Genomic DNA, 26,584 nt, shown 5'->3' on the forward strand with positions numbered 1-26,584 from the left:
CTTGTAATTATGTGAGTTAAATACTGCAATTCAATATAAAGGTTATATAGTCATAAAATAGATTCATAATTGGAAAGTAAGGCTAATTGCATATAAGGCAAGTGGGAAAGAAGAAAATTATGACACTGTAATAATGACTTCACAGACTATTGTAAATCTCATAGGATAATACTGTAATATGATGCTTCAGACTTAAGATGCCATTAAGAGATTCTAGTGCTCCAGCTCAGGAGCAAAATAGATTTAAACTACCAGAAAATTACTATTTATTTTTGAATGATCTAAATGATGTATTTTTTAAAATTAACAATTAAGAATTTATAATATTTACAATGAATGCATGAAATAACTGGGCTAAAAGCTTAATATATATTTTAAAGGACATATAAAAATATCACATACACTCATACACATTCACACACATATAGACACACACACACACAACTTCCAGAAGTCCCTTTATACAAGTTTATTATTTGTTTAAATTTCACGTTGATCAACAAGAAAAAAAATTAAGAACTCACACTAACCCACCCCTATGTGTGTTGTATGTCTTTGCATGTAGCTTAAGAAAAATTTTATTTCATTGTAATTTAAATAGTCCTTTACAAAAAAAAGAGCTTTCTAGTTCATTGTTTATAACTCTATTTTTATACCTAGGTTGTTTACAGCTCTGTATTCTATTGTTCTGTTTGAGCTTCCATACAACGTTTACTTTAAATTATTCAACCAGTTTTTCCCTTATAAAGCTTTATGTTTAAAAACTTTTTTCTGACATATGATTTTTTTAAAGCCTTTCAAAGTAATCTCAGACACTGGTAGGGCTTTATAGGGCTAAATTCCAGTAGTAAATAGGAAATGCATCATTCAATTCCTGCACAGTAAACCAGCCAAGATTTATTTAAGGTCAGCCAACATTTATTGACTCTCAGCTGTGTATGTAGATATCTCATCCTTGGCATCAAATTTACACAATCTCTGTCTACCATAGAGACCCATGAAACAGCTTCAGGACACATTTACAGAGCAATAAATTTATAATGTAAGCTAATACCGTAGCTGAGAATCTCTGTCCACATGTGCTGAGGAGCACCAAGCACAGGAATGACAAGAGACAGCTGATGGAGGTATCCAGGCTGCTTTGGGACTTTTCACCCCATATTTCTCTGTAGATGAAATTACTAATAAATACCCCTGGAAATTCTCTCTCTTTCATGCATGTTTAATATTACAATAATATGTCTTTGCCGATAATGGCAGATTGACTATGAAATTTGCCACATCTTAATTTATATAAAATAAAGATGTACTAATTAAATAATTTGTTTAGCTTTCCCTCCAAAGATTGCCTATAAAAATAATGTTTTATCCAAAGGTTTTTAAAACTATGTGTTTTGTATAGCTTCAAGGAGTTTTTATTTTATTTATCATTATTATTATTGTTTAAATATGTCTTTATTGACTTCATTGAGAGGAAGGGAGAGGGAGAGAGAGAGGAACATCAATGATAAGAAAGCCATCGATCGGCTGCCTCCTGCACGCCCCCCACAGGGGACCGCACCCTCAACCCGGGCATGTGCCCTGACAGGGAATCAAACCAGGATTTCCTAGATCCTAGGTCGGTGCTCAACCGCTGAGCCATGCCCGGCCAGGCAGGAGTTTTTATTTTAGAAAAATTAAGATGACTTTGAGTGGGGTTAGTAAGTTATATTTGTGGATAAATTGTTGATATACATAAAGTAATATCTAAGGGATATAATGCAGTGAATGATTATGTCCTAGAGAAAGGACTTAAGTTAGTGTTATCTTAAGACATTACAGAATTACAGAGCTCAAGAGGAATCTTAGAGATTATAAAATATAAATCTTATTTTATAGGTAAAAAATTGGAGGCACTCAGAAGTAAATTGTGTTTCAGAATTGGTTTAAAACTGAGGCCCCCTACTTCCAATTCTCTGTTCTTTTGCCATATCATGTGGTCTATAATAAACCTCTATTGAAAAATTATTAACCAAAATAATGAATGTTTTATATAGTTTTTGTTCTTTACAGATGGCCAACTAGAGACTTTTTAAATTACATATTATTTTATTAAGTTCACAAAGTTCACATCTATTCCAAAATACACATTAATGTTTTTTTGAACTCTACAAATGTAAGAAAAAATTTTGTGAATTTCAACATTCAGTGTTGTGCATTAAGAAGCTGTGAATGGGCACATGTCTATATAGGCAAATGAGAAGGATGGGGCATGGTCTCTGAGTTCAAGCAATGGTTCTTGATAAACTTCATTTATGTAGCATAGACAATTCTGCCTTTAAAATATTGCCAGTGTTGGGTAGGGTTATTTTATTTATTTTTTTTAATCCACATGCCCACAATATAGGATTAGTTAGTGCTGAGCTTTTCCAACAAATGGATTTCTATGAAAGCTCTAGGGAAACCTGTATTAAAGAAGAGTGGCAAGTTCTGTTTTATGAAGAACCTCAGCAGATGGGATAAAGGAGGGCCCTGTCACAAAGTTTAGGGTCATTTTTTCCCCAAAATATTTTACCATCTTCATAAAAAAAATCTTTTTCAGAGTTCCAATATAGTTTGATGTCGTATTTTTGTATCTTTGGTCTTCCTATGCTTGCCAGAGAGAGTTAAGGAGGCACATGTCCAAAAGTAATTTCCAACACCAACAAATTACTGTATTTCACTGAAATGCTACTCAGCCTTTACCTTTTAATGTTAATGGACACAACATTTCTGCAGCTGAATGTGCATTCTCCTTTAAAAATGATGAAGACCCAGGAGTGAATTCATTCATGTATGCTCATAGTGAACAATCGATAATCACTTATCCTATTAAAGAGTCACTGGGGAATTTTACAGTGGTACACCTCCTTCATATTTAGAAGAAAAGAAAAAAAAATACATTAAAGGGACCCTAAGTAGAAATATGACTTACATCTGATATGTTTGGAGGGTCTCCAAAACCACAATAAGATCTCTTCCTCTGATCAGCTTCTGGTGCTGATCTTGGCATGATTTAGTTATCCAATGATTTTAATTCTCTTGACAGAGGCACTTTTGACCTATCTCAGAGCTGCTCTGTGTGGCTCATGGCCATAATTGTATTTCTTTCATAGCATGGTGCAAGATCCTTTGTTTGGGGAGTTTATGATGAATATTTCTGCCTCTTGGTTGGAAAAAAATAGACATTTTTAAAAGATCAAGAAATCACCATAGGTATAAGACTGCATTTCTAAATATTTCAAAATTTAGAAGCATTTGCTAATATAAATGCTATGCATTCTATGCAAGTGGAGTGCCATTCCACAGGATTAATAGGACATAACTTGGCACTGACTATTTAGACAGTAGGAAAATAATAAGGCATAGTGCTTAAAGCTTAGACGGTGGGCCAGATGGTCAATAGTTCTATCATCTCAAGTATGTAAAGAGTTTAAACTAGTTGAGCCTCAATTTACTTGGTTGTAAAATGAGAAAATATGACCAACTCTGATCTAAATGAGAAAACATTTTAAAATTGATTAGCAGAATGCCTAAGACAGAGTAAGTGCTCATTGAAAGTTAGTTGTTTCATCATTATCATTATTATTATTAACTAGTAGATACCAACCAGATATTTTCATATTCAACAATACATATTGCAAATTAAACAGGAGAAAAAGACTAATTGAAGGAAAAATATTATTAATTTGGAAAAAGGTGGTTCAGAAATGGTTCTATTATTTAGCATCAGGTAATCTATTATTTATTTATTGCTATAAATTCTAGAATTCTGGAGTATTCAGAAAGCTCAGGACAAGTTGTTTACTTTTGGAATACTCTAGTACAGGCAAGAGTACTTATAAATGCTTTGAACATAGAGGGTTTTGAATATGAGATGGAACTGACTATAATATATCAATAACCAGAAAAGATGGCTCTGATGATAATTTCTCCACAGTCATGAGGCCATAGAGCCTCCAGATTAGAAGGACAATTTAATTGGCGCTGCTTCATCCCAGTGCTAACTAGACAGACACATGTATATATGTTAATTAATTACCTAAGCGTTCCTCCTGGATGGATGGGAAGGAAAAATCTCCTCTAAAACCATACTTCCTGGATGGTTTCCAGATTCACAAATCAAGGGAAGGGCATTTTCTCTGTGGGACACATTTACTGCCTGATATTTGTACACCATGTAGTGTGGGAGTTTGGAGATGTCCCTCCCACCACCACCAAACCCTTCTGAGTCTCTAATCCAGGATAAGAGAATTCATCTCTGCTTAGAGGGGAAAAAGAGAAAAATGCAACACAGGTGACTGGTGTCAGCAAGAGAAGATTTGTTACGCTGCATTCTGAGGAGGAGGCAGTGAGGTCAGCTTTTCTTCATTCCAGCCTCCAAGGATCTGAAGACACTAACCCCCCTTTCCACCCTCCCACTGTCCTAATTTCCACTCTTCCACAAGTTCCTCAGGAAAGTTCGAGGAATTGGTTAACTGACAGCTTCAGCAGGAGTCTGACCAAAAAACGAGAAGCAGACAGGACTCACAGGGGAAGGTAAAGTGGTAGAAAGACAAGAAGGACTTGAGGGGAGAAGACAAGGAAGACGGTGCCACACCAGGAGGGAAGGACTGCCTGGTACCAACCTGAGATAGGCACAGTATGGCCTGAAGTGGTGACTTGAGGGCAAACAGGAAGAAAAGTGTATAGCATTAGGATTCCTTGCATGAACTGAATTTTGTGTGCACGTGGGTTACGCTCTCTTGCCTTTCCAAATGTGAACATGACTAAGGACTTTCAGCTCGGGCTGCTGTCACAAATTACCACAGACTGGGTGGCTTAAAGGACAAACTTTTCTTTCTCATAGTTTTGGAGCCTGAGAAGTTCAGGATCAAGGTACCTGTGGGTTTGGTTCTTGGTGAGGGCCCCCTTCCTGGCTTGGAGACAGCCATTCTTTGCTTTATGTCCTCACATAGGACAGAGAGAGAGAGGAGAGAGAGAGCAAGAGAAGGAGCCCTGGTCCTACTATCCCCTCATAAGGGCACCAGTGCCATCAGGGCACTCTACTCCCATGACCTCATCCAAACTCACATCCAAACACCACCATATGGAGGATTAGGGCATCAACATATGAATGGGGGGTGGGGCACAAACATTCAGTCCATAACAATCACCGAGCTGTGACTGTCTCAGGAAGAGGGTTGACCTTTCCACTCCCCATCTTTGGTTTCTAGTTTTCCAACTGGTTAATACAGTGATGTCATTTAGTGTATAAATATAATACATCTCTATAGTAAAATGTTAAGCATTATTTCTGTAATAGAGAAATAACAGAGAGGGCTAGTTTATTGTCACATCTCCCTTTCCCATTTTCCTTGTAGAATGTAAGTAATGCTTGCGTACTCACATTTTCAAAGATCACTAGTCTACTTTTCTGTTTCTTCCCATTTCAGAAATACAGTAACACTAGAAGCACAGTATAGGCTGGGTGATGGTGTGCTCAAAAGCATAGACAGACCCATGTTTAAATCTTAGCTCTGTCTCTGAGGTTGGGTTAAATAAACTTTCTCTAAATCATTTGCTCATCTGTAAAATTTGTAAAATTATAGAGTTGGGAAAATGTAAGAGAATTTAGCACAATGCTTGGCACATAATATGTATGAATTGAATGGCATACAATAAAGTCTTACTGAGACAGTTTTCTTAGTATTTTCTGCTTTCCTGTATCTGGTAGGGCTGGTAAATTAAGATTTTGCTGTTATATTAATATAACCAAAATTATAGATTTGCTCTACTGAGGTTAAGGTAATTTAAGTTGAACAAATTTACAGACCCCCTGAAAAAAATTCATATCAACACATAAGAGCACGGCAACCATGTAAATGTTATTTCTGCGCAATTGAGATGTTTTTGATCCATCTTTAGAAGTCCGCTTCTGAATTATTTCTCATTTGTTAAATGTTACTATATTTTCTAGGAGTTGTTACCTCTTCCTCTCCTTGCCTCACCTTCTCACAACCAGTAAAGTCCTTTTAATTGTATCCTTTGATTATCTTGGAAACCCGTCCTCTCTTCCCTATACCCACTGCTATTTTTGTCATTTATTGTTTGGGTTATCACAGTGGCCCCAAAACCAGTTTGGTTTTTTGTTTCTTTGTTAGTTTTTTTCACTGCCACTCTCTAACTCATCCTTTGCACCTTGGCATTTTAAAATTAAAAATCTGATTGTGTTCCTCCCTCCTAAAACCTGCTGGTTGTTCTCTATGTCTTACGGAATTCATTATGATTCCTAGGTTACCCTGCCATATACTGCTGGTGGTCTTCTAATTATCCCCTTTCCTTTAGTAATAGAACCTCTCCCCTCATGTTTAGGGCACACATAGCTGCCCACACTGAAGGTTCAATTCCCCAGCTTCCCTTGTAGTTCACTGTGGCCATATGGCTCAGTCCTGGCCAATGGGATGGAAGTAAAAGTTTCACTTATTACTTGTACCAAGTGTTCTTAAAGGAAGGCAGCTTGTCCTTTATTCCTTTCTGTTTTCCGATGACTGGATTGTAGTTGTGAGGGTTGGAGCTAGCTCACCTCTGAACTTGAGAGGTGGGATGCTAAAGATGCTGTAGCAAAAGGAGAGAGCCTGAATCCATAGCCATCAGAACTTCCAAACTTGCCTTACGTGTGACAGAAATAAACTTCTGTCTTGTATAAGCCAATATTATTTTGAATTTATGACACATTTAGGCATGATAAATCGTAATATATGTATCCATTATCTTCCAAAGTCCTGGCTACTTTTCATATTTCATGTTCCATCTCTTTTCTCTTGGACTTTCCCCTGCAATAATGAAGGACATATAGGCCCCCAGATCTTAGAATTGTTTCAAATCTTACTGCTTTTGTTCATGTTTTTCCCTTTGCCTAATATCACATACCCTGCAGCTCTAGTCCTCTTGATTTGAGTTTTAGAATTGGTACTTAATTTTAAATACCCTGTTCAAACATTGTCTCCCATAAGGAGCCATCACCCACAATCCCCTCCACTCCATGCTCCCAAAGGTTAATTTTGCTCTCTCTCTTAACAACTTGCTCAGTTGTACATTTTGCATTTTTCCCCATTCACACACATTGACAGTTATTTATACATGTTCTTTTCTTCGTTAATCCTTGAGGGCAGTGATTCTGTCAGATACATTTGCAGTGTTCGGCAGTATCTGGCAATTAATAAGTAATCAATAAAAATTTGTTGGAATATGGTTTTGATTTCATAGGGCATAATTATATTTCTGGAGTTTTTAGATAAAACTAATGTTTCATAGGCACCATTTCTGAATTCAAAGTGAAAAAACACATTTACTTGTTCCATTAATGGCTATTTAAAATTTTTAAATTTTTCAGCTGCATGCTATTAAAAAGGCTGCACAATTTTATTTCAGACTGTTCTGTTCTGAAATGCTTCCTAATAAATAATGTCACCTCAGATCAATATTAGAACATTAAAGTAGCATTTAGTTCCAATGTAATAAAATTTTCTATAATCATCAAAGAAGAATTTTACATATATATTTGAAACATACTTTTTAATAGTGTTTTTTTCTTCTATAAAATGTTGTACCCAGCTTCCCCCCCCCCCAAATGTTTTTGGAGCATTTTCCCATGTCTTTAAATTGTCCTCAAAACCATTAAAAATTACCTGCATAACATTCTACTTTATAGCTACAATACTTTACCTAACTAATCTATTTTCTGTTCTCATGGATTTGCCTATGCTGCACATTTCATATAAATGGAATTATATAATATGCAGTCTTTCGTGATTGGTTTCTTTCACTTAACATAATGTTTTTAAGGTTCATCCATGTTGTGATGTGTGTCACTACTTCATTTATTTCTTTTTATTACTTAATAACATTCCATTGCAAGGCTATATATACCACATTTTGTTTGTCCATTGATCAACTGATAGATATTTAGGTTGTTTCAATTTTTGGCTTTTATGAATAATAAGGATGTTGTGAATATTCATGTACAAGTTTTTGTATAGACACTTTTCCATTTCTCTTGGGTATATTCCAAGAAGTAGAATTGAAGGATCATATACTAGCTCTATATGTAGCATTCTGAGAAACTGTCAAATTTTTTTCTAAAATGACTGCACCATTTTACATCCCTACCACCAACGTATAAGGGCTCCAATTCCTCCACATCCTCACCAATGCTTGTTATTGTCTGTCTTTTTTATGGTAGACCTCCTAGTGTGTGTGGAGTGATATCTCATTGCGGTTTTAATTTGCTTTTCCCAAATGACTGATGATGTTGAACTTATGGCCAACATCATCTTTTATATCTTTGGAAAATTCTAATTTATTTCTATAACAAATCTCACCAGCACATTTTTATTTGTAGAACTTAGTGTGCAATGCTCCAGTGTAGTACATTCTTGATAGATTTAATATCATATAGCAAAATAGAGTAGGAAAGGATTTTAAGAATTTTCAAGTGAAATGTCTTTAATTTATAGTTAAAAGAATTAACAGCGGAAGGAGGTAAGTGATTCCCACTTGAGATGAAGTGGCCTATAAATCAAAAGAAATATTACTTTCAAATCACTATGGGCTCTTTGCAAAACAGGGAAGCAGGGGGGTACCTGGCCAATGTTATAAACTCTTATTTTATAGTTGAGTATATTGGTAGCAACAAAATTAAGTATAATAGTAGTAGAAAGTATTCTGCTTTACTTTTACCTACTGAAAGAAACTAGTAGTAGTAGTTTGAATGTGTATAATTTATCTCGGCTGATAACCTAGATCTAGCCATTTGCCCTCTGTGCATAGCAAAGCACAGAATTGATAGGTTTAAAACATATCACTCAAGGAAAGATATCTAGCTCATCCCTTTCTGGATTTGTACCAGGATATTAAATTCCTGAATCCCTGACTGACTGGTAATGTTTTAGCTAATCTCAGCTGTACCCATGTCACTTGGAACTTTCCAGGAAGCAGAGTTGTCTGTAGCCCCTGATGCAATAACCCTGGGAGTTGTTCATTTCTAATAAAATCACTCTCAGAAAATGTTAAAATGATAAAAAGGAAGGCTGTGCATAGTGTGCTGTTTGAATAGATGGCATTGTACAGACTAAACAGACTAGCAGGTTCCAATCCATTAGAGTGTTTTCTCTGACATCTACTTCTCACGTGCTAGTATTCATGAATTTCTAAACCTGAGACCCGGCTGAGATACATAGGAGCAGTGTGGTTGACAAGCAGTATCGTGTTTATCAAAACCATCTTACAGCCAAGATATTAATGTTATTAACTCAAACAAAAATTTAATTCTAATCCATTCTCATGCTATATACTGTGCTGTGTTTTAGGGATGCAAAAATTTGCAAAATGTAGCCCTTCATTTAAGTCTTTGCAGTCTTGTTCTGGAGTCAGATAAATAAACAGATGTTTACTACACAGTTTGACAAGTGTCGTAATAGTGAAAACTCTGGAGTCATTAGAGAACACACAAGAGTGAGACTACAGTGGCCTGGATATGTTTTCCAGAAGAAAGAATTTTAAGTGTGGTCCTGAGGTTCTGAAGGACAGCATGGATACCCAGGTGGACAGAGAAGGGGTTGAGGGTGGGAAGAAGCAGTCAGAAGGAGCACAGGCATGGTATTTTTATGTAACTATGTGGATGGAGATGAACCTCCAAAACTTTGATGAAATGTAAAATCACTGTTTTTGTTATCTAAAAACTAATAGAATAGACACTCCAAAGTGAAGCCCATTGAGTCATTTTCATCTCCTCTTTTATTTGTGCATTGTATGAATTTTTACAGGTCCATATTTCTTTTACATTCATGAAATAGTTTATCTTTCCTCCCCCCATAGGACTGTGTTAACCTCTAAGGATATATCACCTCCTATTTGTGATCCTAACTAAATTAATGAATACTTCTGGGAGGCCTGAGAGAACCGTAGAAAACTCAGGGGTCTGGACTGAGAAAGAAGGAATATATGGTGATAAAAACATTTTTGTCTAATATACGCTTAATGAGATAAAGTTGCAAAATTAGGAATTCTACAAAAGTATATGTGTTATCAAACACCCACTTTTATTTATTAAGCAAAAATAAATGACTATGGCCATAAAGCTATAAGGGTGAGATTTCTTCTTCTAACTATGAAGGAGTAGGTGGTATAGAACTTGCCCTCTGACTATAAATAATAAAAGAACCTGGGCAGTATATATTATACAGTTGCTTTCAGGAATTGGGACAATAGGCAGAATTTTGATTCCTGAGAGAATGGTGTCTAAGGAGGCAAGTCATACAATTTCCAAGCTGTCTGCCTGGATAGTTCATAGGCTGTGATCCAGAGAGAGAATCCAAAGTAGAGCCTGGTGGTCTAAGGTGATGGAACTGAATAAAAATTGAGGAGGCTGAGATGGTGGAACACCTGCCTTCATGTTGCTGGTAGAATGTGAAACGGTACAACCATTTTGGAGAAAAATTTTGCAGAATATTTACAATTAAACATAACATACTTGTCTTATGATCTAGTAATTCTCCTGCTAGGTAACTACCCAAGGCAAATTAAAACATATGCCCACACAAAGATTTGTGCATGAAAGTTCATAGCAGCTTTATTCACAGCTACAACTAAAATATCCATCATCGGGTGAATGAACAGACAGATGATCCATATGATAGTTTCCAGTTCAGCTGAAAGGAACAAACTACTGCTACACACAACATCACAGATGAATCTCAAAATCATTGTACTAACCAAAAAGGAAAAAAACAAGACACAAATCTATCTGACTTCTTTTTTATGAAATTCTAGTTTCTATGTAAACCTATAGTGATGTAACAAATCAGCAGTTGCTTGGGGCAGGGACTGAGGAGACTGACAGCAAAGAGACACAAAGAAACATTTTTACTGATGGAGATATTTCATGTCATGATTGAGGGAGTGGTTATATAAGCATATCTATAGGTCAACACTCAATAAACTGTACACTTAAAGTTGGTACATTTGTTAGATATAAAGTAATCTTCAGTAAAGCTGATTAAAAATAAGATTTAAAAAATTCATGAGAAAAATAACTGAGATTGAGATGTTTTATGACATAAAGTAAATTTTAATTAAATGAGCAGATGCTTTGTTTTGAATAATTAATGGCCCAATATCTATGAGCAAGTGTGGTGTTTAACTCATGGTTTTATGCTTGGTCTGAAGATGATGTTGAATTCCATATCATCCCTCAGTCCAAACCTGATCTCGCGTTGCCATGTTAGATGGCCCACTACATGAGTTGTAGTCACAATCAAGATTAAGCATAAGAATGGTTTGAGAATGTCTATGTCGATATAAGGAAAGTGACAATAGTATGAATTGCTCGGATGATTATTATTAAGGACAACTTTGTGTACCGATTTAAGCATATTCCATTCCCAGGATTCTCATTTGTAATTATTTCTACATGTTTTAAATACTCAGGCTTTAAGGCTTTGATATCTCACTCAAATATAAAATTAGCTCAATTATAACAGAATTCTAGGATAGCATGAACAGGACAGTAGAATATATTTTACGTGACCCAGGTGGAGATACATAAATGAATGCTTTTGAAGGTTAATGCTTCCCCTATCTGTTTGGTAACTCCAAACACTGACCCCACCCCAATTTTAACCCAGCACATTTAAAATTACTCACCATAGTGCCTTTGATAGATGAAAAGAACCATGAATAATGAAATACTGAAAAGGAACGCACACCTTCATTCCTCATTTCGCTTCTATGTTCATCATTCTAATCACTTACCAGAGCTATTCAATTATATTGCAAGTGCTCAGTAATGATGATGGTAATGAAGCATGGCAATTATTAGGAGAGGAAGTATGATGAACAATGCAGTTTAAATTTTTTTGTATTTTTATATATTTTTTCTAAATATTGAGAAAAATATGAGTTAATGGAGAAGTAAATTTATATGTATTTTCAGAAAAAAAGAACAAGAAAACCAGTATTATACAGAGAAATATTCAGAATTTGTTTAACCTGTCAACCTGGTTCATACCTCATTTAATGAAGTACAGTTATAAAACATGCAGTAATTATGGCAGAATAGGATAAATCCATTAGCTCCATTTGTGGCATTTAATGATTTTTCACAAGAAGATGCTGAACAAAGAGTATGTACATTTAAACCATATAAGGACATGATGTTGGTACTTTGCTAAACTTCTGGGCTTTCATAACTAAATCGTGATTCAGATATGAGAATTCAAATGTTTTAGATTCATTGAGTTCCTCCTTAGGACTGAATTCCAATGGGAATCCTTATAAGACTCTTAGGCTGTAGAATAGACTATGTGGCCTTGGTTACCACTGAGATTTTTTTCTTTAAAGATGAACATTTTAAACATCATGATAAACATCAATTCATGGTATTAAAATATCATACAATGCTGGACCAAATTTGCAACCTTAGGATATGTGATGCCCAATCCATGTACGTCTTTATTAAGAAATCATGCTTTATAAAAAGAGTCTAAACTCTGTAATACAGAAAATACTCTCCAGAATAAATAAAAAGAGCAATCTGCTGGGTAATGAGAAGGAACACTTTAGACTTTTAAATCACCCAAGTATTCTTTGTTTCATGAATTCGAAATGAACAATTTTTAAATGACTTTAACAACATCTACTAAACAATGAACTTCTGCTGATAATCATAATTGGTATTTCTATCAGGAAGGAAGGCATTTTAAACCCATTTTACAGGATACTCAAATTACAGGGACTCAACTGAATAAAAGTTTTGTGTTTTTTTTAATGAAACAAAATGCCTAGATGTAGACTGTTCAGAAGTGATATAGAGGATTGCGTAATCCTATCAGTGCTGCAAGCTCTTTCCAACTTTCTGTGTAGTAGCCCTTGGAGCAGCATTCACATATGGCTGTTGCCTCATAGTCACATGTTGGATTCTCTACATCCATCATTTTAGACAGTAAGAAGTAGAGGAACAAAAGTTGTATACAGGTAGTATTGTGTCTTAAAAAACAAAATAAAAGCTTTTAGAACTCCCACCCAGAAACTTCCATTTCCTCTTCATTGGCCAGAAATATTACATGGCCATTTGTAGCTGCAGGGGAGGCTAAGAAATTCAATTTTGCACCTGGCTACATACTGCCTCAATCAAACTCATGCTGTATCAGCACAGGTGGAGAATAGACATCGAGTAGGCAATCAGAGGCATCTGTCACAGCAAACAGAAGGGCACAATTTTAGACACTGCATCTGTCCAACAAGATGGGATTATTATTATTATTTTTACTTTCCCTAAGAACAAAACTCTTTTATACTTAAATTTCAATCTAAATTATTTGCTGCTAGAGCAAATGCTAGGCTTCATTGTTCAGTTTTAATAATCATATGACTGTGTTTGGAAACAATTTGTATGCTAGATTTGAAATAAAAATAGATATGCTAGGTATTGGCATGCTTTAGATGTACCTGGACCAAATCTATTTGTCATATAGATGAGATGAACACTTTTGCCAAATTATCTCATAACATTTGATGTACTTAGTGAATATTTTCTCAAAAATCAGTTTTGTATACAATATTCCAAATGGTTTGTATTCATTAAAAAAATAACCTGTTAAATGACTCTGGTGTACTACTGTGATGAGGTATTTCCTAAAGCCCTTGTAACTAAAATACAGCACTTATAATTAATCCCTTTAAAATGAATTGAACATGTGTGTGTATTTGCATTAAACATAATTAGCTAACCACAGCCCACAGCTTAGGTCTGTGCAGTGTATGTAATCTGTTTACAGAACAGAGCAGATGACATAATGTAGATTTTGGCGAGTAATCACACTCTCCTTCCACAAACATCTGAAATGATAAAAACAACATACAGATGAATAGCTCCCAATAGGTAAAATCATTATAACCCACGTTAGCCAACATCATTTTAATCCCGTTCTGTTGGTCAAATATTTTGAGAGGAAGGTGCATGATTCTTGCATATGGTTCAATAGTTCACTTTAACAGAGAGTAGCTCTCAGGCATTAAGAATGTGGGACCGGGAAACACTGGAGTTAGAAGCTGAGCTATTGGAGGAGTCTCAGGCCCCGGGTGACACGTGCTGAAAATGCCAACTCCATGATTCTACACAGTTTAACCTCATTGTTCCCACTTCCTTGTCCTGTGAACAGAGTTCCAAAATAGGGACTCCCCCCCAAAAAAAATGTCATGTAAGGATAGAGAGTTTTCTGCTTTGCTTCCTACTACAGGACTGTGTGGAAACCCCTCTCACAGCACGGCGTGGAAGGGCACGTCTCTTCCCTAGTTTTATTTGAAGTGATGAATATTAATTACTGATTTGTCAATATGTCCTTCTAGGATCTTGACTACTCTTTTTTTTTTTATAATATGTTTTTATTGATTTCAGAGAGAGGAAAAGAGAGGGAGAGAGAGAAACATCAATGAGTCATTGATCGGCTGCCTCCTGCACGCCTCCAGCTGGGGATGGAGCCCACAGCCCTGGCATGTGTCCTGACTGGGAATCAAACTGTGACCTCCTGGATCATAGGTTGATGCTCAACCTTTGAGCCACACCAGCCAGGCTTGACTACTCTTAACTGGAGTTTCTTGAAATATATATGTTTTCCTGATTATAAAATAATTTCTATTCACTGTAAATTATATCAGACACTTAGAAAGGTAATGAGAAATTAATTTAAATTATCTAAAACTAAAAGATAATTGTTAGCATTTTTATATTTACCTCCTTTAATATATACACACACACACATATATAACTCAGGCCCTATCCTCTACATACAACTGAAAATTGAGAAAATATTTTATTTTCTAATGCCATTCAGTAATTTTTGAAATATTTATAGTACTTTAGGGTTCATGTCTTGTCATAATCATACTACTCAGACTGCTATTGTTTTCATTTTTGATATTATAATTAACACTACAATTTTTATATAAAAATTACAAAAATTATATCTGTGTTTCTGATTACTTTTTAAAGCTTCATATATCAGTTGGGATATTTTCAGTACATAGAAAAGAAAACTAAACTCTAAGTAGATTTTTAAAAGAAGAGATTTACTATCTCACTTAACAAAAGTCCTACTATTACAGGGTAGTGTATAAAATATTTGTTTAAATCCTGACTTCAGACAAAAATTTTTTATAGGAAGAATGTGCAGTGAAATATACTCTTAAATCTGGCAAATAGACAGGATTCCATTTCTCTTCCATTGTTCCACTAGAGCATCCAGAAAGCGGCTGTAATGCACTTCCTGCAGGTTCCTGCAGGTTTTCCATGCTTAGCGTCCCTGTCAGACCCTGAGATCCCACTTTGAACCATCAGGTTAATTGTGCATTGTATTTCCTGTCCTAATTTCCTGGTGTGCCATGGCCTCTTGAACATAAGGAAATGACTTTATATATATCAGGCCTTCCAAGGTCCTTAAGGTTAAAATACTTAACCTGATCTGTGCTACTATATACCAGGTGATGACCTAGCTAAGACTCTCTACAACTCTGTAAGGTATTTAGACATAATTCCCCTTTGAAATAAAAGGCAAACTCATACATCCAATAGGCTTCACAAGCAAATTGTTTACATACTCAGCATTCCCTTCCCACCTACACTTTATGGCCCATGGTTCCCACATGGTAGCATTTTGTGCTTTTATTTTCATGAGGATTCAGTGAATTTAGGATGAGGTCTCAGAAATAGGCACTTGGACCCCTCTCAGATGATTCTACCTGCGGACCATCTTTTGAGAAACACCTTCGAGTGCTCTGGCTCCTTTACTTCTGGCTGTTTTTATTTCCTTGTGCTGGCAAAATAGATATAGATGGAGCATGTTAATGCCTTTACTTCCACAAATGATCTATTCAATATATCTAATTAATAACAGAGCTACTGAAAAAAAATTTTTTATTTACTTTGGGTTCAGATTAGATCTGTCCCTTACCTTAAAAGACATAGTGTGTGAGTAGTAAGCTATTATCAATATGGAAGAAAGATGATAAACATAAACTGGTGTATATACCCAAATGGAAAATACATTTAAAGGCTTTTCTTTTATAAGGTTGTATTTGGCAAGAGTAACCAATCTAATATTTATCACCAAATTACTGATCAAGAATGTTCAGACTCTACCATTGATTTTTAAAACAGGCTATTCTTATGAGACATTTAAAGAAATTTTTTTTTTCCTGTAAGTAATACCTTAGAACAAGGCAGAGTGATTTCCTTAACACACCATATGTTGTTTAATTGGCCTTGCTCAATTTTCTGGAGGTGGTTTTTAAATATTACAACTTGGGGAATAAGTGTTATCTAATGAACAAACAATGTTGCAATCTAATTAATTTAGAAAGATTATAACACTATATTCCCTCTTCTATCTTCATTTAGACATAAGTGAAAATTTTGGATCAACTTTCCAATTTCACTTTATGTTAGGTGTTAATAAATAAAAGTAGAGCAAGCTTCAAAAAAACCCAGGTTAGCTAACTTTTCTAAACCTAGAGCTTGCTTACACGTAAAATGGAGCAAGTATTTGTGAAAATAAAGTAACAGTCGTGTTATATTCTAGACCAAAGAACTGGCACAAAGTGAGTTTTGATAAGGGTCACTTTGTTATTCTCCATTGTGACCCTAAGTATGAATATTATTATGTTTAGTTCACACAACAGGGAACTGAGGAATATCAATTAAGGTACCAACCAACTTATCTAAAATCATGGAGCTAAAAAGTGGAAAATCTAGCCCTAACCAGTTTTGCTCAGTGGTTAGAGCATCAGCCCTTGGATTGAAGGGCTGTGGATTCGATTCCGGGTTTGAGCCTGGTCAAGGGTACATATCTCAGTTGCAGGCTCAATCCCCAGCCCTGGTCAGGACGTGTATAGTACATGCCGGAGGAAACCAGTCGATGTGTCTCTCTCACATTGATGTTTCTCTCTCTCTGTCTCTCCCCCTCTCTTCCACTCTCTCTAAACACATCAATGGAAAAAATATCCTTGGGTGAGGATTAATAATAATAATAAAAAAAGTGGACAATCTAGCCAAAACCAGATAAAGACACTACAAAGAAAGAAAATTATAGGCAATATCCCTGATGAACATAAATGCTAAAATCATCAACAAAATGTTACCAAAACAGATCCAGCAAAACATTAAAAAGATCAAGTGGGATTTATTCTGGAGATGCAAGGTTGGTACAATATCCACAAATCAATAAACATGATACACCACATAAACAAAATGAAGGATAACAATCACATGCTCCTATCAATAGATGCAGAAAAAGCATTTAATAAAATCCAGTACCCACTGATGATAAAAACTCTCAGCAAAGTGGAAGTAGAGGGATCAGACCACAAAAGAATAAAGGCTACATATGACAAACCCACAGCCAACATCATACTCAATGGGCAAAAACTACAAGCGCTTCACTTGTAGCAGTGATAGATCTGGGTTCCCATCCTGGTTCTCTCACTACTCAGTGACTATGGCAAGTTAAATCCCATCCCTGGACCTCATTCCTCAGCCATAAAGCAGGACGGGTAGCCAAGGTGAACTCTGAAGACCATCCCAGCTCTGGTGTTCTCCGGGTCTGTGTGATAATGGCACAAAGCAATAGCAAAAGGCAGCTCCAGTGAAAGAGTCACAGTCAGAGTAGAGCTCATCTCTACAAACAGAGGTAAGGAAGTAGCCCCAAACAATGACAGGTCCCCAAAGGAAGCACAGCCAGTGCACGTATTGCAGATGTTGGAGATTTAGAAATAAGAGATGTCAAGTATATATAAATGTGAAGTCTCAGCCTCATGTCATACCAAAAATAAATAAAATTATTTTTTCCTGAATTAAGAAGTGGTTAATTCCAGAAGGAAAAGAACGAATTTGCAAATAAAATGAAACTAAAAATAAATAAATAAATAGAGATAATTCTCAGCAGCCACATGTTTGCAAGTCAGATGTTTATAAAAAGCTTAGACTTTAAATTGATTATATCATTGAGCTGGCTATTCTTTTGAAAATATTACATCAAATAGTTTGAAAATGGAAACAGATGTAGTTGCTTCTTTGACATTATTGGGAATGTAGGAACAAATGGAAGACAGATCATTGCATTAAAAATAACTAAAAACTGATTTAAGTTTGAAATAGCTGAAACAATTTTAGTGTGAAATGCATGATATGTAAATTAAAAAGGCAATTAGTTTATTTGTAATAGTGGAGGAATATATTGGCATTACAGCTAATCATTGAAGATTAGGTTATTTATGTGATAACTCATCCCTACAGGGTTAATTGACTCTTCTAAAAGAGACAGGAAATGTGTGAAAGTTTCATGAGTGGTGAACTCTCATAAGTACATTACAATAGGTCTTTGTTTACAGAGGCAAAGAGATTAGGAGACTTCACAGTAATTGGAGAGAGCATTTATTTAATTATAGATATTTTCACTGTAATTTCAGAGGAAATACCACACAATTACATAAACACTGAATATAATATTTTTTAATTTGCATAGTATGTGGTTAGATCTATACTCTAAAATAAACCAGAGCCATAATTATATATACTTTTGAAGTTAATACCTAATCTTTTCACCAAATATAACTATTATTTTATTTGTAAATATGTTAGCATATCAACACTTTTGAGCCACTAATATATGGGGACTTGTTGAGAATAATTATTTATATTTCCTTCCCCTTTTGAAAATATCTACATGATTTCACCTGGTTAATATTTTAGAAGAACATAATTGGCGACATTTTTTAAAATTCCATGTTTTAAAATTGTATCTAAAGTTCTATGTGGAATCCACGGCTTACTGTTTGGAACCTACCAGTCTTTATTTATTTCAAGAACGTTCCTTTCCACTTTGAAACCTAATTGATATGTTTATTCTGCTTCATAATTTTATGCACACTTAAGTGGTTTGGGTTCAGTGTCCATTGCTAATATAATTTTAAACTTTTTCTATAATGTAATTTTTATAACTGCCAGATCAAAGAATTTATTAACTCATTTGGATCCTCTACAATATACAGTGGATCTTTGGAAGAAAGGGGAATGTTTTCTAGCCTAAGTGAAAGAGTTTCTGGGGATTGAGTGCACTTCATTTTTGAAAACTTAATTATCTTAATCCATTTTCATTGATCATCTACTATGATCAAGGCAGAGGAATTTACACAGGAGCTGGAATGATCTCTGCCTTCAGAGAATTTACAAAGTCTGGAGGGAGATATGACAGGTGCACCGTTAAATAGGATAGAAAACAAGACAGAAGTGAAAAGTTTTATCACCAGGAAATGAACAAATTCAGAAAAAATGAAACTGCAAAAATGTTGAGAGGCAAGAAACAAAGGGGTTTAGGCCTCTTGCCCCTTCTCACTAATCGTCATACCTGGCAAAGTGCTACCTGGCTCCCTTTTCACTGAGGAAACCAAAGCAATCAGAGGGGAACTTCCACTAAATACCACCACCTCCCTGCACTCATGCCATCATCGCCACCTTGCCACAGGCGACTATGAGTGACCTGTATCTCAATCAAGGCCAATTCTTCCATTTTCTCTCTAGATCCCATTCCCTCCTTCCTTACAAGAACGTTTTTCCAGCTGTTATCCCCTCTGCCTCCTGCATCATTAAATTCTCTCTCTTTGGGTCGTCCTCATGAGCATGCAAATATCTGTAGTTTCATATATATATAAAAGTAAACTTCTTAACTTCATTCTCCTCTCTGGGTGATGACATGTTCCCTTTATTCACTGTCTAAAACTCCTTGAAAGAATTGTCTCTATTTGCCATCGCCAAAAGAATTCTGAACATACCCTTGGTCAGATTTTTTTTTCCTTCACAACCCAGCAAAAAACCAAATTGTCATTAAGGATACAATTAAGAATATCTTTTTTGACGCATACCTTCTCGGTCTTCATCTCCATCATCCTTCAGTTATTAGCAACAATAGGCACCGTCGATCGCTCCTACTTGAAACCCTCCCTTTATTTTGGCTTCCAGAACACCACACTCAGCCCGTTTCCCTCCTAACCCTCAGTCCTCTCCTTAGTATCCTTGTCACCTGACCTGTGCAATGTACACATTGAGTGCCAGGTCTCGATCCTTGGGTCAGTTGTCATTGCTGTCCATGCTCACTTTCTTTTATGATCTCATCCAATCACGTAACTTGAAAGATGGTCTTTAGGTTGATTAGCCCAGCCTGTGACCTCTCCTTCATTTTCAGGCTGCCCGCTTAATAGAATTGCCAGGTTTATCAAATAAAAATATAGGACATCTGGTAAAATCAGAACATCATACAAATGATGAATAATTTCTAGTATAAGTATGTACCATAAAAATATTTGTTTTGTATTTATCTAAAAATAGTTTTTGCATTTATGTGAAATTTTAATTTAACTGGGTGTCCTGTATTTTATCTGACAACGTTATCACTCAGTATCTCCACATCTCCACTTTGAAGCCAAGAGGCCTCTCAAATATGAAATATCTGAAACCGAGCTCCTGACATTCCCTCCCACACCAGTTCATCGTGCAGCAGTGCTCATCTCAGGGAAAGGCAACCTCATTCTTCTAATTGTTTAAACCAAAAACCCTGCAACCATCTTGAATATGTCTTTTCTTCAAATCACAGCTAACTTATCGTCAAATATTGCATATTTAGAATCCGACCTTTTCTCATGGCGCTGATGCACCGCCATCTCTAGCCTCCTAATCGGCCTTCCTGCTTCTGCCTCTACCCTCCTTCTGTCTGTTCTCAAAATAGCCACCAGAATACATAAATGGATGGATAGGATTAGTGTCTATACAAAGTAGGCAATTGTTTTAAAAGATAATACCAACCTTGGATGAAAAATCTTTAGAATTAAAGAAATACTGACTTCAGTCTTGTACAAATTGTTTTAAATAACTTTTTTACAAATAAAACTCTGCTGCCCACTAAAGGTTTTTCTTCCAAGGTTGATAGGACGGTAAGCCACCTTAACATATTTATATCATACTGCAGGGAAAATGCCAAGGTTGAATTCTTAAGAAGATTATAGGAAATTTAAAGATCAACAACTCAGATGGCTATTAAGTGGCCGTTTTTCTCTCCTGTTTTCTTAAAAATAATTATAGATAACACTTATTGGCCATTTACTGTGTGACAGATCTTTTTCTACATATTTCACATAAGTCTGTACTACTCTATCCCCATTCCCACATGAAGAACAGAAAGCTTAAGTGACTTGCCTGGGGCCAGCAGTATAGCTTTGGAGTCCAGCATGCTACATGTAACACAAGCAAATCAAAAGCTCCTTCACCTGGGTTATATAGAATCTTCTGGAAGCTAGAGGCACAGTAAACATGTCCATGTTTTAGTTATTTGGAGGTTGTTTTTTAAGGCCCGTCTCAGCATGGCTTCTTCTTTGCATCCTTAGTTACAGGAGTTCTGTTCAGCTAGTCTTCGGGTGATTCTCAAGTGTGGCTGTTCTATAATTTAGCTGTAATTTTTATGTGGTCGTAAAGGAGAGCACAGTGTTAACCTATTCCACTATCTTGACCTTGACCGGAAATCTGGAGTTCTTATTTCCTTTAAAAATTCCCTTTGCAATAGTTTACTTCTGATCTGATGTCATCAGAAAAAGAAAGAAAAAAAAGATGTCAATAACCCTGAAAATATGAATTGGCTATTGAAATTCATATACCGATACACACACACATACATTCTCAGAGTTTAAAAGGGCTGTTATGTTGACATCTACAGTCTCAACCTGCAGAGATATGCTTAGAAGATTAGAACTTAGTAATTACGCTTTTCTGTGACTCCTTGAAATTATGTTGGTTAAACAATGCAATCATATTGTGAAACCCAACGGTTATTACTGATGAGTTAAATACCATGGCTTAGTATTATTAGGGGGTCTCTCATGTGGTGCTTAGGAGGATTAGGCAGCTGTCCTCTGTCTCTTTTGGAATCCCACAGACCCAAGAAGAAGGCTGGCAGGAGCCCATGATGGAATTCATCCAGAGGAGAACTACATTCCTCACATCCTTTACTGGCCACACAGGGGGCACTTTTCCAACCTGAACAAAGACATTCAGTAAAAATTCTGATCAGCAATGATGAGTCAGCAGTTCTGGAGTTTAATCTTGACTGTGCTCATCATCTGGACATAGAAAATTTTATCTTTATTCAGAGCCCTGGGATTTCTCAAGAAGAGTAGCTCACGCAATTATTTATGGATCATGTCACATGGTGACAACAGAGTACAGTGGCTGTGGTCATGTGGGCTTTTGGCCTCACTCTCAGACAGGCTTTGTTTATTTTTAATGAAAGAAACTAGATTAAATAAAGCCAGTTGCCTTGGATATAATTTCACCCAGAAGGGAGAAGAGAGAGAGTATTGTATATTTGATGTCAAAACATCATGTTGATTCACTTAAAAGACAGAAATAGCCAAATTAATTTTTTGTGCTTCATAACAGCAAAACAAGTGATTAGTAGACTGTTTTTTGTTCACTTTCCAATTATTAAGCACTATATATTCTTCTGTGAAGGAAGCAGAAGATGACCATTATATTGGCTAGACTCAATTAACTCTAGTTGACTTTTTAACTAAATTGAAGACATGCCCTATTTTTTCACCTTAAAGTAATACCAGTAGTTGATTAATGAAATCATCAAAAATCAGGGATTGATTCTCTCCACATTTTGTTTCTAGTAAAAGACGTTTTGGCAGTATCCATTAGGAGACTGGAAAATCCAAATGCTACTAAACAAGTCAGCATATTTAGAAAGACATTCTTGCCACATCGTAACACTGCCTGTTGCACTGGTCACTTTCAGCCCTGTTGGTGTTTAGAGAGAAATGTTTGTGCCCTGACCACACCCACTAAAGAATGCATAAGGCAAAGTGTTTGCAAAGGTTATTTGCAGTATTTATTGAATATTTCCTGTAGCAAAATGAACCCTACTCTAGCCAATGTTTCACTCAGTTCAGAGTTTCTGCTGGTAGACATTGTGTAAGAGCTTATACTAAGTGGTAGCAAAATGTCTTATGTTTGATGAGATGAAAAGTGCTCTTTAACATTAAAATTTCTTTTAAGAAGTATGATTGTATTAAAATATGCTCATAAATTATTTAATACATCTCCCCTGAAACAGAGGAACTCAATCTCCCTTCTCTTAAGGCAGGGCTATAAATACTGACTTACTTCTAACAAATGGAATACTTCAGAAGTGACAGTGTGGAACTTTCAAGGATGAAACATAACAGGCATTGTGGTTTCCTTTCTAGGATTTTCCACTCTGAACAAAATTGAACCAGCCTGAGACATACCAACTGAAACCAGGGCATTAAGGTATGTCATAATATTTTAAAGGTTGATATATTTTTTATTAATATCATCCTATGATGCCAGAGGAATGAAACCTAAATTGACAGATCATTGGATTGGACTGTCTGCGATCTTCCTATCCAGCTACCTCTCCTTTAATTCACTCTCTAACCTTTGTTATCTCCAAATAACTTTCCCCCCAAATATCTATTCTTCATCTTACCGAATTAGAGCAGTATTGTATTTATTATTCTAGAAACACCATGGACTTTGGGGTCAGAAAGATCTGGGTTCAAATCTAAATTCAAATTTTCACATGAAAGTTGCTATAGCATCTTACCAAAAAAAAATGTTTAACCCCTTTCAGCCTCACTTTTCTTTCATATAATATGGGATTCATAATACTTATTTCCTACTGTTCTTGTAAAGATTAAGCAAAATAATATATATGAAACTTTGCTCAGGGCTTAGTCACATTTGGCAACTCATATATTGAAAGGAATGGTTGTTCCTGTTACTATGATTATAACTTAATACTTGCTCTCTTCTATTTGTCCCTTCTAAAATGCAAGCAGATAAAAGGGTGAGTTACTGCCTTTCTATATCATATCTGAAGGAAGATAAACAGAATTGTCCAATGAATTATTCTGGAATCTCAGGCTGCATGGCAATCAGCCCTTTGAAATTTGGGGCTTTGTCTCTCTTTGGTCAGTGTAGAGGGATTTACATGCTCTTGATAGAAGAAGCTGCCCCTGAACTCAAGCACTGAGCTCAACTTTCCGTGGGAGTAGCAGAGAGGGACTTCCCTCACCATTCAGCCTGAAGCCCCTTCCTGTGAGATTATCCAACACCAACACCCAGTGTTATCAGACAACGGCCTCTACTTAGGCTTTTTGGTGGCAGAGTCCTGACTGGTGACTAGTAGACATGCACAAGGCTGTTCTTACTATAAAAAATGTGATAAGGGACCAGGCTTCATTCTATGGAGCATAGCACCGTAACGTGTCCAGAAGTATCTTGAATGTGTCTGTAAGATAATAAGAGAATGGAAATTGTGTGCCTCCTATAATGATTCTGGGCTTTTATATTTCCCTAGTAAAGTCTGACTTTTACATCCATACTCTGTGGTGCCATCACACATCTTGCCTGTCTGAACAAAACAGATAAAAATCCTTGCCCTTGGAGTGTATATTTCATTGAGAGAAAGGAAACAAAAACAGAATATGAAATAAGTAAAATATCTTATATGTATATAGAAAATACATATTTACATATATGTGAATGTGAAAAATATGTATTAGGTGAAGATAAGTGAAGAAAAATGAAGTAGACTGTAGGAGTGGTGGAAATATATACACATCTCATAAATTGGTAATTTACTAAAAAGTATGCTTACCTACCTCAACATATACTCTAGAAGACATCCACAGTGAAGCTTGTTCCAGTAATGGTTAAAGTAAAAAAGAAAAACGAAAGGTCTAAATGTCCATCTGGTCACCTGGTAGTGATCTTACAACAGAAAGATCACTGTCATCAAGTATGGGTAATGGATGGAAGAGAGGCAAGTTTGACACCCAGGAGCCTTGGTGGAAGATCATTGAGGTAGTTTAGACAAAAATGATAATTACAGGTAATAATTTTGGGTTCTTACCATGTGCTGGGTGATGTCCCAAGAATTTAATGTAACTCATTTAATCCTCACGACTCGATATAGTAGATATTATTAGTGTCCGATTTACAGATGAGAAAACAGAGGAAAACCGAGGTTGGGGGACTTCCTGAGATGATACCTTAGTAGTAAAGACTATGCCCTGTGTTCTCAGCAACCATAAGAACAGGAAAAGCATGAAGAATTCCACAGGAGAATTTTTCTGGGAAAAAATTCAGTTTCCTTCTTCCTAGTTGCCATCATTTGTGTTCTCTGATTCCTGAGAAAAGCTGCTGCACAGAGAATAATTGTATATAAAAGGAATTTTAATAGTAATGTTTGAGAAGGTAGTGTTTTCCTGCCCCACAGTCAGCTGACAGAAAAAAGCTCCATCTTCACCAATGCCTGCTTAGAGCAATTTGTCTGCTCTCCTACTTAGGTTTAGAAATATTTGGAGGAAAAACATGAGTTTTATTATTATCATAAAAATATAATAGTCTCCCATCTGCTCTAACGAGAGAAATGTCATTAAATGCTAAATTCTGAAGGCTAAAAGTTTAACAGTGGGATTTTTCCCTTTGTATTTTTTCCTGTATATGTTTTCATGTTAGTGTTTTTAGCTCTTGATTTACTTCCAGGTTACTTTTTAGTTATTCCATTATCGTTATCATCATCTCATAAATCTAACATTTTAATGAGATGCCAATGGCTTTAAATCAAGCACTAAGTGTTTTAAATTATAATGGGCCTGGATTTCTTTTTTTATTGCAACCCTCCTTTTCCGTTCAATTATGAGATCAAGTGTGTGCTATCTAGTAAGGTTATTAGTTCCAAGACTTATAAAACTGCTATCCTTATATCAGAAATCACTTTGTACATGTCTATAGCAAGGCTATTGTCAATTTTGAACATAGCACGCCTTCTCTTAATTTCACCTTTACTATGTTTATCTTTAGACAGAACTTATTCATTGCTTGGCTGAAAAAAAAGAAAATAAAAGAATCTTTTGGATAGATTATTGGATTTATTGGTCTAATCAAATCCACTCTGGAAGAATAAAAACCTTATTTAGTCATTAAATATTAAAATACAGTATATTTGTTTTTACAATTTTACCTCATGAGCTTTATGTTACATTGAAATTTTAAAAACTTCATAAACTTTCCTACCTTGAAATAACTATACTGTTCAGCTATAAAATAGTTTTACTTCTTCCTAGAGTATCTCAAACATGTCAAGCCTTAAAATCCTGTGACATTTCTCTGTGTGTAAGCAGGAAATAATCATAACACAAATTCATTCTCAACCCGACCTAGTCATTAGGAAAATTGAGAAACATATCCTTCTGTGAAAAATGAATGCCCAAATTTCCACGAACTATGGAAAATCACTAAGAATGATTTCTATTTCTTCTGTGCAATCACCTGGAAGAAAGGGCAGGCCTTAATGACAGAAAGACCTGGGTTCAAGGCTCACCTCTGCCCCTTATACTGTGAACTTAGAAGAGTCTTGTTTTTCCTTTTTAATTTTTGTTAGGCTAAGTTTCCTTG

At 35.7% G+C, this 26,584-nt stretch overlaps 1 protein-coding gene across 4 annotated transcripts in view; it reads left to right on the plus strand.

Annotated features, from left to right (window-relative positions):
• The window catches only part of C16H8orf34 (chromosome 16 C8orf34 homolog), a 522,081-nt gene that overhangs the window by 304,615 nt on the left and 190,882 nt on the right, over positions 1-26,584 (plus strand). For 3 of the 4 annotated variants that reach the window (XR_015715789.1, XR_015715790.1, XM_087825423.1), the window contains exon 14: positions 23,347-23,410. The exons of the other annotated variant lie outside the window; for it this stretch is intronic. Coding sequence is in view for 1 of the 3 variants with exons in the window: in XM_087825423.1 (XP_087681549.1) it covers positions 23,347-23,381 (35 nt within the window). In the remaining 2 variants the exon portion in view is untranslated. The remainder of the gene's footprint in view (positions 1-23,346; positions 23,411-26,584) is intronic. 4 annotated transcript variants of the gene reach the window in all.

Source organism: Miniopterus natalensis, chromosome 16, assembly GCF_054644295.1.
Source record: "Miniopterus natalensis isolate mMinNat1 chromosome 16, mMinNat1.hap1, whole genome shotgun sequence".
NCBI classification, from domain to species: Eukaryota; Metazoa; Chordata; class Mammalia; order Chiroptera; family Miniopteridae; genus Miniopterus; species Miniopterus natalensis.